The sequence below is a fragment of the Rosa rugosa genome, chromosome 5 (genome assembly GCF_958449725.1).
Source record: "Rosa rugosa chromosome 5, drRosRugo1.1, whole genome shotgun sequence".
NCBI lineage: Eukaryota > Viridiplantae > Streptophyta > Magnoliopsida > Rosales > Rosaceae > Rosa > Rosa rugosa.
This window is the reverse complement of record NC_084824.1, coordinates 24,860,319-24,872,643: the sequence shown is the minus strand read 5'-3', so window position 1 is coordinate 24,872,643 and position 12,325 is coordinate 24,860,319. Positions and strand designations below refer to the sequence as shown.

At 39.6% G+C, this 12,325-nt stretch overlaps 1 protein-coding gene across 1 annotated transcript; it reads left to right on the top strand.

The window, feature by feature from the left end:
• Window positions 1–135: 135 nt before the first annotated feature.
• Window positions 136–6,082, top strand: LOC133711421 (TMV resistance protein N-like). Its single transcript, XM_062137550.1, has 6 exons — window positions 136–632; window positions 2,354–3,449; window positions 3,592–3,870; window positions 4,010–5,110; window positions 5,210–5,645; window positions 5,733–6,082. The coding sequence occupies exons 1-6, from the start codon at window positions 136–138 to the stop codon at window positions 6,080–6,082; spliced, it is 3,759 nt and encodes a 1,252-aa protein (XP_061993534.1).
• The last annotated feature ends 6,243 nt before the right edge of the window (window positions 6,083–12,325 follow it).

Below are 12,325 nucleotides of genomic sequence, written 5' to 3'. Positions count from 1 at the left end.
ACTTATTGCATAGATGTTGCCTCACCTTCAATTAATTGGCATTGACATGAAGCCTTAAACATAATTATAGCAAGAGGTCGATTCACAGAGAGTGCCTGTTTTAGTTATCTAATTTGAACAATATCCTCGATCTCGATGGCAGATATTGAAGCAGCTTCCATGTCCTCCTCTTCTTCCAACCATCCATGGAAATACCATGTCTTTCTGAGTTTTAGAGGGGAGGATACCCGTAATAATTTCACAGGCCATTTGTGCAGTGCTTTGCGTCAGAAGGGAATCAACACCTTCATGGATGATGAGCTCGAAAGAGGAGAAGATATATCCACATCACTTCTCCAAACAATTGAAGAGTCGAGGATCTCAATCATTGTGTTCTCTAAAAACTATGCATCCTCTAAGTGGTGTTTGGATGAACTTGTCAAGATCCTCGAATGCAAGAAATTAAATCAACAAGACGTTCGACCAGTTTTCTACAGAGTCAATCCCTCGGATATACGAAATCACAGAGGTAGCTTTGGGGAGGCACTTGCTAATCATGAACGCAATGTCAAGGATAACATGGAGAAGGTCCAGATATGGAAGGTAGCTCTTAAAGAAGCGGCAAATTTGTTAGGGTGGCCTCTTTTAAATGAGTATATTTCTAACCCCTACTATATTAATGCTTCAAGTTATAGGGGCACACTCATTTTCTCTATTCACACAGCCCCTTTACTTTTCTATTACTTTAGTTTAATTTTTTTACAAATTATCCTAACTACCCTCCCTTACAACTACGTTTCTTTTTTCTATCTGGCAAGTCAATCATCCCAGCCTTATTTCCTTGTCTCCTTCTGTGAGCTCTGTCTTCAAAACTCTTTTTCCCTCTCTTCTTTTCCATTGAAACTTCTCTAGCATAATCATTCCATCTCTCTAAAATTACTGCTAACTGAAATTATTTAGTGTATTTGTTAAATACAATTTTAATACAAATGTTTAGATTTCCTTCGGTTTGGTAGTTTTATGGGTCTGTTAGTTTTGGGTTTTAACTTAGAATTGATATCACTGCTTGAAAGTTTTCATCATATTTATATCTATATGTGTTTCATTAGTAAGAAATTAGGTATTTTTTTTTGCTTCTAACTCTAAATGGGTCTCTGCATTTTGAAGGATCCCCTTTTGGTTGGATGGTGACTTTTTTTTCCCTAGTTTTTGATAGAAAAGAAAAGAGGAAAAAGGAATTTTGAAAATAGAGCTCACAAAAGGTGTACAAATAAGACTAGAGATGATTGACTTGCCAAATAGATAAAAAAATTAAAAAAAAAAAGAATTGCAAAGAAGGGTAATTAGGGTAATTTGGAAGAAAAATTAAATTAAAGTAATAAAAAGTAGGAGGGATCTGTGAATAGAAAAAAGGAGTGTGTCAATAACATCACCCAAGTTATATAATGATACTATTTCTTTATAGACAAAAACAAAAAAAAATCATATAGTAATAATTATCATTTGGTCTTATTAGTTATTACAATCAAAATTTTCATTTGAGAGAGATGAATACTCTCATTTGTCAGTTTGTTACAAGGTCAGAAAGTTTTACGGTACATCAATGTGTTATTATATCAAATAAATTATAATTTGATATAGAGATAGACTAGTTCGATATAAACATAGAGTAATTTTAAACTACTCTACCAATGCATGCATAGAGTTAGTCTATCTATAAATTAAACTAATTTATTTAATGTAGTAGTACATTGATGTACCATAGACGAACATTTATTACAAACCTTACAGACGACAAAATAAATAAGTAGGGGCTCAAAAACCCACTAATGCCTCGCTATCTACAACGAAGTTTTGGCCCATTTGATTAGTGAAGGAGGTAACATAGAGCATGTAAATTGTTACTTTTGGTACGTAAGTATGAAGCTATGAGCTATCAGGTGTCCGGCTGTCCGCCCAAAAGACAAGAGACCAAAAAAAAAAAAACCACAAAGAAAGAGGTAGCCAATTGTTGACTTCATGGTCTTATTCTAGGAAATCACTGTTATAATGAGGTAACCTATTTAGCTCGTTCGCAATGATGATGAAGGTGGTTGACATGTATTGCTTATGATATTCATGTTTACAGTCATAGTATCATTCGAGTTTTTTCACATCATCCAGTAGCGATGACCTAACCTATTCTTTGGGTTCCACCGCACCCTTAAAAAGGAAAATTGCTTTGTGTCATCCTCTCATCCTAATTCACTTTCCAGAAGATATTTAATTTTTTTTTTTTTTTGCTAAGGTTTTTCCTTTTCTTTTTTTTTTCTTTGACACATGAGAATGCCAGTTTGGCGATTTGATCAAATGTCTTCTCTGATTTGAACGTCAGGCACTCTGAATCTAAATGTATACATGACATCGTGGAAGAGATTTCAGAGCAAGTTATAACGCATACATATTTGAATGTGGCAAAGTACCCGGTTGGGATAAAGCCTCGTGTGCAAGATATAAATAAGTTGTTGCGCGTTCGAGGAAGAGATGTTTGTATGGTAGGGATATGGGGAACCGGTGGAATAGGTAAGACAACGATTGCCAAAGCCGTCTATAATTCAATTGCCCACAAATTTGAAGGAAGATGTTTTCTGGAAAGTGTTAGAGAAAATTCAATGTGCTCTGGAGGCTTGGTCAAACAACAAGAGACCCTTCTTTTTGAGATTCTAGGGAGAAAAAAATTGAAGGTGACCAACGCTGCTATAGGCATCACTACCATAAAGGAAAGGTTGCGCTATAAAAGTGTTCTTCTAGTTCTTGATGATGTGAATAACCTGAATCAGTTAAACAACTTAGCTGGGGGACTCGATTGGTTTGGTAAGGGTAGTCGAATTATCATAACCACAAGGGATAAAAGATTGCTGGTTGCTCATGACATTGACTTAATGTACAACGTCAAAAAATTAGATTATCATGAAGCTGTTGAGCTCTTCAGTTGGAGTGCCTTTAAAAGAAAAGGACCTTCAGAGGTTTATGCGGAACTCACAGAACGTGCTATAGGCTATGCCCAAGGCCTTCCCCTAGCTTTGAGAGTTCTAGGTTCTTATTTATATGGTGGAAATCTAGATACATGGAAAGCGACATTAGATGGTTTCAAAAGCCCAGAAATTCAACAAATTCTCAAAGTTAGTTATGATGCATTGGTTGATTCTGCAAAGGAAGTGTTCCTAGATATTGCATGTTTCTTTAACGGTAGAAAGAAGAAACACGTGATAAAAATGCTAGAAGGTTGTGGCCTCAACCCTGACCATGGTGTTAATGTGCTCATTGAAATGGCCCTCATTAATATTAGTGAATTCGGTGTTATCCGTATGCATGACTTGCTAGAAGAAATGGGTAAAGACATAATTCACCAAGAGTCGCCCAATGATCCTGGGAAACGTAGCAGATTGTGGTTTCATGATGATGTTTATGATGTTCTGACAGAAAATACAGTAAGTTCAAATTCTAATTTATCTCATGCGAAACTAATTATTTTTAAGTTTGAGATCATAACAAAAAAAAGAATATGCTTGTATTTCATATGATAAAGAGTTTGAGTAGTTACTACTTAATACTATTACCTTTTCATGCCAGGGAACAGCTAAGATTACAGGCATCAAGGTGGAGCTGCCAGAAGATTCAGATGTGATATGCTTAAGTGGTACCACTTTCTTGAAGATGCGAAATCTTAGACTGTTTATACACCGAGCTGGATGCTTTTCTGGAGCTCTTGATTATCTGCCCAGTAGCTTGAGGGTTGTAGATTGGCCTAACTGTCCCTTCCAATCTTTGCCATCTAATTTTAATCCAAGGAAACTTGCTGTACTCAAGATGCCTAAAAGTCGCATCACAGGAGTGATGGAGGGATTCAAGGTATGCCAGACGTACAATTTTTCACTCGTTGTGGCACTACAGATTTTTTTTTTTTTCCTCGCTCCATTCTCTTAAATTTTCACTCCATTCTCTAAATTTTTCACTACATTCTCTCAATCCTTTTCTGTTTGTCTCGCAGAATCTGAGAAACCTGACATCCATAAATTTAAGTTCTTGTCGACATCTAACAAAAGTGGCCGACTTATCCGAAATCCCGAACTTACAGATTTTTGACCTATCTCGCAGTAGCAATTTAGTTGAAATACATCCTTCTGTAGGGTTTCTTGATAAACTTTCAAAATTCAATCTTCTTTGTTGCTATAGCCTCATAATTTTTCCAACAAGAGTTAGCTGGAAATCCATGAGAGAGCTTCAGCTTCAACAATGCAGAAGCCTTGAGAATTTCGTAGAAATTGTGGACAAAATGGATTGTCTTTGGAGATTGAATTTAAGTTGGACTGGCATTAAACAACTCCCTTCATGGATAGGATATCTCACTTCCTTGAGAGAATTGAAAATGTCTTCAACTCCCATTGAAGAATTGCCTTCATTCATTGGAAATCTCGTTGAGCTTGACTACTTGCATTTATGTACATGTATAAACCTTAGAAATCTGCCGCAGAGTATTTACAAGTTGCGATCTCTATCGTTTCTTAGTCTCTCGAAGTGCCCAAATCTTGTTGTATTTCCAACAAAGGCGAGCTTGGAAGTTCCATCAATTGAAGAATCACTTCCTGTGATGCGTCCAGCTAATTCAAACATCTCACGTGACAACCATGGTTCACTACAACTGTTTCCCCGGCTAACAAACCTACAATTTGAAGGATGCAATTTACTATCAGTCCATGATTTCCTGGCTAGTCTTGATTGCTTCTACGCCTTGTACAGACTCAATCTATCGGGAAGCAATCTTGTTAGTCTTCCTGCTTGTATTAGCAAATTTATCATGTTGCATGATCTTCATCTGAATGGTTGCAAGAGTCTTCGAGAAATCTTAGGACTTCCACCATATATAGAAGAGATAGACGTTGGCGGTTGCGTGTCACTGGAAAAATTTCCAACATTGTCCAGGATATTGGAATTCAGTGACACTCGATGGCTTATTAAGTCGATGGACTTGTCTAATTGTCATAGGTTACTGATTCATAATGCGGGCTTTGACGTTGTGTCAAAGATGGCAGATGCAGTACAACTGAATGAGGTCGTGTCAAAGATGGCAAAGGCATTAATACTGAATAAGGTCGCTCTCTCTCTCTCTCTCTCTCTCTCTGTATCTAAGCAATCGTTAATATCATGTATGACTAAACAAATTAACTAATACATCCATAAGTATGTACAGGTATCTAAGAAATCTGAGTTTGATGCTAGACTTCCAGGAAGTGAAGTTCCGAAGTGGTTCGACTGCCGTAAGGACGAAGTCTGTGTTCGTATGTGTGATTGCACTGATATATGTGAACTTTGTATAGAAATCCCTAGGAGTTTGAAATGGAAGGAAACAGGGTTTGTTGTTTGTGCTGTTTTTGAAGATTATCCTGAAGAAATTCATTTTGGTCTCGACATTACAATCAATGAAGTTGACATGACTGCCCGTGAAGAAGTCATGGATGATGAGCCACTCCCACCGACGTGTTACTTTCTAACAACAGTAACAGAGCCATCAGCTCATGTGTGGCTGAGATATATTCCATTGAAGGTCGACATCAAGAAAGAGGTAGATAGAAACAGTGATCCATGGATGCCTTATTTGTGTCAACTTACATTTTCCTACCTATCCGGTGATGCTTTTCTCTTTAAAAGCTGTGGAGTCCACCTGGTTAATGTGCCTTGTGAGGATGAGGATGAGGACGAGGACGAGGACGAAGACGAGGATGAAGAAGAGGACGAAGACGAGGACGAAGACCTGGTTAATGTGCCTTGTGAGGACGAGGATGAAGACGAGGACGAGGATTTGGGTGATGAAGATGATGTAAGCAGTGAAGACTCGGTAGAAAAGATATATAGGAAGAGCAATGTTAGCATGTCTGAGTTGGGCTTGAGTTGTGATTTTGACAAAGCAGAAGCTGCCATTATATCTACATCATCATCAGGAGGCATTAGTACCAAGCGAGGTGTTGAACACTGCGATCATGACGGGGAACTCCGTCCAACAAAAAGATTTAAACAAATCACCCATGGAGCTGTACCTAAAGCCAGTGGAAGCGATTTAGACTGATGGATAAGTTGATTTTCAGGTACGAATTCACCATTTCTTGCTCTTACCCAATAATCAAGAACGGTTAATTTTGCTACTAGTTATTAATGTATATCGTTTGTTCTTTTTTGCATTCTCAAAGAAGCCTTTCATCTGCCGAAGTCTTGAAGGAGGCCCTTGATGTATGAGGCAGATCAGGCACTAGTTGTGCTGTCATGTGATGGTCAATCACTCTCTCCATCGGCTAATTCTAGCTTGTTTGTTCTTTCCTAGAACTAGAAGATGTTCTGGGTTTGTTGTTCTGCTGTTTGTTTGGTGTGCTTAACAATTATGTCCTGCACTTTTGTTATGAACCACTGCACAGAAAGTGTAGTTTACTGCACAATGGAATGATGAGAACTTTGAAAAATTAGACATTTAGAGTTACAATTGAAGAGTATTTGGAGAAATGGCTAAATCACAGTATGTATACAAACACAATAATTATGACTAAATCCAATGTCTAATGCATAAACTGATGAGAAAAGATCTGGTTATAGGCATCCAATAAAAACCCAATACAGTAGCAATATATATGGTATGAGATGATGCATTGGCATATTGGTTCTAGGGTAAACTTAACCAGGAATTCAGTACCATTCTTCAGTAGAAAAACAACCATCAAGCTTCTAAAAGGATTAGAGGGACCAGCACAACTAAAGGCCCAAAAATGTCAATCTCGCATCAGAGGAACTATAAAATTAATGAAAGTAAACACATCCAGCAGTAATGCTGAGTGTTTCTACCAAGTTCAGTGACACGAGCACAGAAAATCACCCATCTATAAGATTGTGCTTCACGTGGAAATCCTATCAAACTCAAGTGCAACCAACTAAACCAATGTTTGGCTTGATGGCTTCTAGAACCCAAGTTTCTTAACAATATGATGGGCTGGCATTACTTATATTACCACCAAAGAGGCTGATGCCATATTTTAACAATGTTTTATCAACGGAAAACCAACCTGCGATCCAACAAAATCCAATGAACATTTCAACTGCCCAATATCAACATTGAGCCGATTAAAATCTGCAGACACAAAAGCAAAACTCATAAGAAACAAAAACATTATCCCATCATGTGTCATTTACATGTCAATGTACAGTAGCATGCCAGACCAAGATTGTACCCTCACCTTCCTCATGGGTTCGAACGAGACCCTCAATTTCATCGGAAACCTTAGCGCTCTCAGCCTCCACGGAGCTAAGCTCCTGCTCAAACCTGTAGAAAATATTGTATCATAATTGTAATTGAATTGAGATTGCATAGCATTACTTTAGGAGATTACGTAGATTACCTACCTTATTAGAATTCCTAGATTGTAGTAGTAGGAGTCCAGCACGTTTAGCCCTCTCTTGTATAAAAACATTCTGTATCTATCAATGAATACATCTTCGACCAATATTCTTTTTTTCATGGTATCAAAGCAGGACTAGAATCCTGACTCCATAGCCGCTGCACCTTGTCTCTCGTGCAACAAATTTTTCTTCTCATTCCGTTGTACTCTATATTTCGTACAACAATCCTCGATCTCGTCTCCATGGGAAATCAAAATTTCAAATCATTTTTCATTGATCATTCTGATCATCCGGCCTTGGTGATAGTGTTCAATCAACATAATCGACCAAATCAATCTGATCGGCAAAACGGTTCCTTCGGTTGCAGTCCTCTTTCCGAGCAACAACTTCAGCAAGTTTTGGCTATTTTGAATCACAAAGGATCTGATGATTCTTCTAGTCCTCAATCACATTCGGCTGCCATGGCAGTTAGGAGCAGCATGCCCAATCAGTCCTATTCTTCAGGTTTATCTAAGATCGCTTCCCGCAGCTGGATCATTGACAGCGAGACGACAGATCACATCTCTTCATCTCCTAAATTATTTTCGCATCAGCGTAAAAATTGTTCATTGCCTCCTGTGTTATTACCTAGCGGAGAGAAGGCTAATATTTTTGCAAAAGGATCACTGCCTCTCAATTCTGTGTATTATCTGCATGATGTATTGTGTGTGCCTACATTCAAAGTTGATCTGTTATCGGTCAGTCATTTGACAAGGGGTTTGAATTGTTCCGTGACATTTTTCCCATATTGGTGTATTTTGCAGGATCTGGTTTCGAAGAAAACAATTGGTTTGGGTAAACAACGTGACGGTCTCTACTATTTGGTGGCATTAGCGATGGAGAAAAACACGTCCAAACCACATCACTCATCACCCATTCAACCTGCCTGTCACCTCACCATGTCCTCTAGCAACCTTTGGCATCGTCGTTTGGGCCATGTTTCTTCTCCTCCTCTAGATTATATTGCTAAAAATTTCTTAAATATTTCTCTTAATTCGAATCATGCTTGCGATATTTGTCCATTAGCAAAGCAGAGTCGTCTTTCCTTTGGTACTAGTTCTATCTCATCTGTTAAACCTTTTGATCTTATTCATTGTGATATTTGGGGTCCTTATAAACATTCTTCTCTTTCTGGAGCCCATTATTTTCTTACTATTGTGGATGATTATTCTCGTTTTACTTGGGTTTTTTTAATGCAACATGAACATGAAACTCAATCTTTAGTAAAACATTTTTTTGCTTTTGCATCCACTCAATTCTCATCTCAAATAAAAAGTTTTCGCAGTGATAATGGGGCTGAGTTCCTTTCTCTTCAAAAATTTTTCAAAGAAAATGCGTGCTTTTTCAGCATTCTTGTATTTATACGCCTCAACAAAATGGGGTAGTAGAACGCAAGCATCGTCATATCCTCCAAGTTGCCCGGGCCTTTAAATTCCAAGCTAATCTTCCTACCAAATTTTGGGGCGAATGTGTTCTCACCGCTGTTCATGTTATTAATCGTTTGCCCACTCCACTTCCCTCATTTAAAACACCTTTTGAGCGTCTTTATTCCACACCTCCTTCTTTTCATCACCTTCGTGTTTTTGGTTGTTTAGCTTATGCTACCAATGTCAATGTCACACATAAGTTTTCTCCTAGAGCAATTAAGTGCATCTTCATCGGTTATCCTATTGGCCAAAAGGCCTACAAGCTCTATGATCTCTCTAGTCATAAAATTTTTACTAGTCGTGATGTTGTTTTCCATGAGAATTCTTTTCCATTTAACCTTGCTGCTCAGCCTGATCCGGAGCTTCAGTCCATTCACGCTCGTCCTTTGGCCCAAATAACAGTCCCACCTAACATGCCAACCCAAGCCCAGTCAAGTCCATCTTGTTTAACCCAGTCAAACCGCAACACGCTTGAGCATTCCCTTTCGTCTCCAACCTCGTCCGCAACCCAGTCACCACGCCGCGTCGATCCACCGTCGCCAGCTCTACCCAGTCTACCGCCGCCTCATCCCAGTCTCCCACCGTCTCTCCAATCTGGTCAGCCTTCTCCAAACCCACCCCAATTTGATCCCGCCGGCGCTGCTGTTCCTGACCCTGTCGCTCCTCTCCAAGTGCCACCTCCTACTGCCGCTGTGCCACAGCCACCTATCCTAGAACCCGGCGCTACTGTTACTGACCCTATCCAGGCGCCACCTCCTACAGCCTCTGTGCTCCAGCCCCCAATCCCAGAACCGCCGCTACACCACCCAGACCCCCAGCCTGAACCGTCGCTCCACCACCCCGACCCACAACCTCTCCGTCGCTCTGCCCGCTCAACCACACCTTCGGTTCGCTTACGTGATTATGTGTGTTCACAGGTCACCTCCAATTTCCCAAACTCGTTGTCTCCTTCGTCTCCAGGTTCTGTCAAAGGTACGCGATATCCTCTATGCAATTACCTTTCATATCATCGCTATACTCCTCCGCATCGTTCCTTTATTGCTCAGATTACCCAGGCCGGAGAGCCACGCAGTTATGCTGAAGCTGCTTCTCATCCAGAATGGCAAGAAGCCATGCGCTCCGAATTGCAAGCATTGGATGCCAATAACACTTGGACTCTCACTCCTTTACCGGCTGGCAAGACACCTATCGGTTGTCGTTGGGTTTACAAGATCAAGCATCGATCCGATGGTTCTATTGAAAGGTACAAAGCCCGTTTGGTTGCCAAGGGCTTCACCCAAATGGAAGGTATCGATTATCATGACACTTTTTCCCCTACTGCAAAGATTGTTTCTGTTCGCTGCTTGTTATCTTTGGCTGCTGCTCAAAATTGGTCTATCCATCAATTAGATGTCAATAATGCTTTCTTACATGGTGATCTTGATGAGGAAATTTTCATGTCCCCTCCTCCTAGTCTTCGGCGACAGGGGGAGAACTTAGTTTGTCGCCTTAACAAGTCTTTATATGGTTTAAAACAAGCCTCTCGGCAATGGTTTGCAAAATTCTCTGATGCTAGCTATTCGATCAGCAGGGTATATTCAGTCTAAAGCAGATTACTCATTATTCACTCGAAAACAAGGGCAGTCATTCACTGCTTTATTGATATATGTTGATGATATATTAATCACTGGTAATGATCCTATCACTATTTCTGCCTTGAAGAATTTTCTCAACAGCCGCTTTCGTATTAAGGATCTTGGTGATTTAAAGTATTTTCTTGGCATAGAAGTTTCCCGTTCCAAGAATGGAATTTATATTTCTCAGCGAAAGTATGCATTGGAAATTATCAGTGATGCAGATTTATTAGGAGCAGCTCCCATTGATACTCCTATGGAGCGTGGTTTGAAATTATCAGATAAAGGAGATCTTCTTAAGGATGCTTCACGCTATAGGAGATTGGTTGGTAGATTGATCTATCTCACTATCTCAAGGCCTGATATAACCTACTCAGTGCATGTGTTGAGCAGGTTTATCCGTTTATGCATGAGCCACGCAAACCTCATATGGAAGCAGCTTTACGAGTTGTTCGCTATCTCAAGAACACGCCAGGGCAAGGTTTGTTCTTCTCTTCACAAAGTGATTTTAGACTTCGTGCTTATTGTGATTCAGATTGGGCTGGTTGTCCCATGACTCGGAGATCCACTACAGGCTATTGTGTTTTTTTTGGTTCTTCACTAATCTCTTGGAGGTCAAAGAGACAAAAGACGGTTTCACTCTCTTCAGCTGAGGCAGAATATAGAGCAATGACAGGTGCTTGTTGTGAGTTGACATGGTTGAGGAGTCTTCTCAGAGATTTAAATATTCTTCATTCAAAACCTGCTTTGTTGTATTGTGACAATAGAGCAGCTTTACATATTGCAGCTAATCCTGTCTTTCATGAAAGGACCAGACATATAGAGATGGATTGTCACTATATCAGGGACAAGATTCAAGATGGTTCAGTAGCTACAAAGTATGTGAGCTCTTCATGTCAGTTAGCTGATGTTTTCACAAAGGCCTTGGGAAAGGAAGTTTTCATTCCTTTGATTCGCAAGTTGGGAGCTCGTGACATTCACTCTCCAACTTGAGGGGGAGTGTAGAAAATATTGTATCATAATTGTAATTGAATTGAGATTGCATAGCATTACTTTAGGAGATTACGTAGATTACCTACCTTATTAGAATTCCTAGATTGTAGTAGTAGGAGTCTAGCACGTTTAGCCCTCTCTTGTATAAAAACATTCTGTATCTATCAATGAATACATCTTCGACCAATATTCTTTTTTTCAAAACCGTCCCATATATGCTTCTAAAAATTTCACAAATCACATTAAGCAGCAAGTAAAAAGCACCAAAATTTCACACCCCCACAACCGCCCAGTAAAGTAAAAAACTAAGAAGCTTGTAGTGAACTTACCAAAATCTTGATCCCCTAACAGACCAACATCAGAGCAATCAGTTACTATCTTTTCAACACTACTCTGCAACATTTACATGCACAATGAGAGAAAAACGTAGCGAAAATTTCGAAATTGAACCAAAAGAGAGAGGGGGTAAATTCAAAATTACCCGGAGAAACACAGCGCAGTCGTTAAGTAAATCCTGAGAATCTGCAGTAGGTGATTCGGAATCATCGTCTCGGCGACATCGCTCGAGAATCTCTTCGAGCTCAAGCACTCGTCTTCAAATTTAGAAAGAGGAAAAGCATTAATTGATTGAGAAAATTGAACAAGAATGTGAGGCGGAAATAGAGAGAGAGAGCGAAAGACTGAGACCTGTGAATGGTTGTGAGGTCGGGTGGGGCTGATGAAGAAGGAACTGGGTCTTCCATTTCTTCCGTCACTGGCTCCCGCCCTAAAACTCCGAAAGTGAAAGCGGCAGCGGAGTTTGAAAATTGAAATAGCAGTGTGTGATGGTGAGAAAACTGAAGAAGGTGAAAACAG

Bases quoted from the DNA above. Each gene is read 5' to 3' on its own strand.
- LOC133711421 (XM_062137550.1), top strand. From the start codon at position 136: ATGGCAGATATTGAAGCAGCTTCCATGTCCTCCTCTTCTTCCAACCAT. The intron at 633-2,353 runs GTATATTTCTAA...TTTGAACGTCAG, and splicing joins GGGTGGCCTCTTTTAAATGA to GCACTCTGAATCTAAATGTA. The intron at 3,871-4,009 runs GTATGCCAGACG...TTTGTCTCGCAG, and splicing joins GAGTGATGGAGGGATTCAAG to AATCTGAGAAACCTGACATC.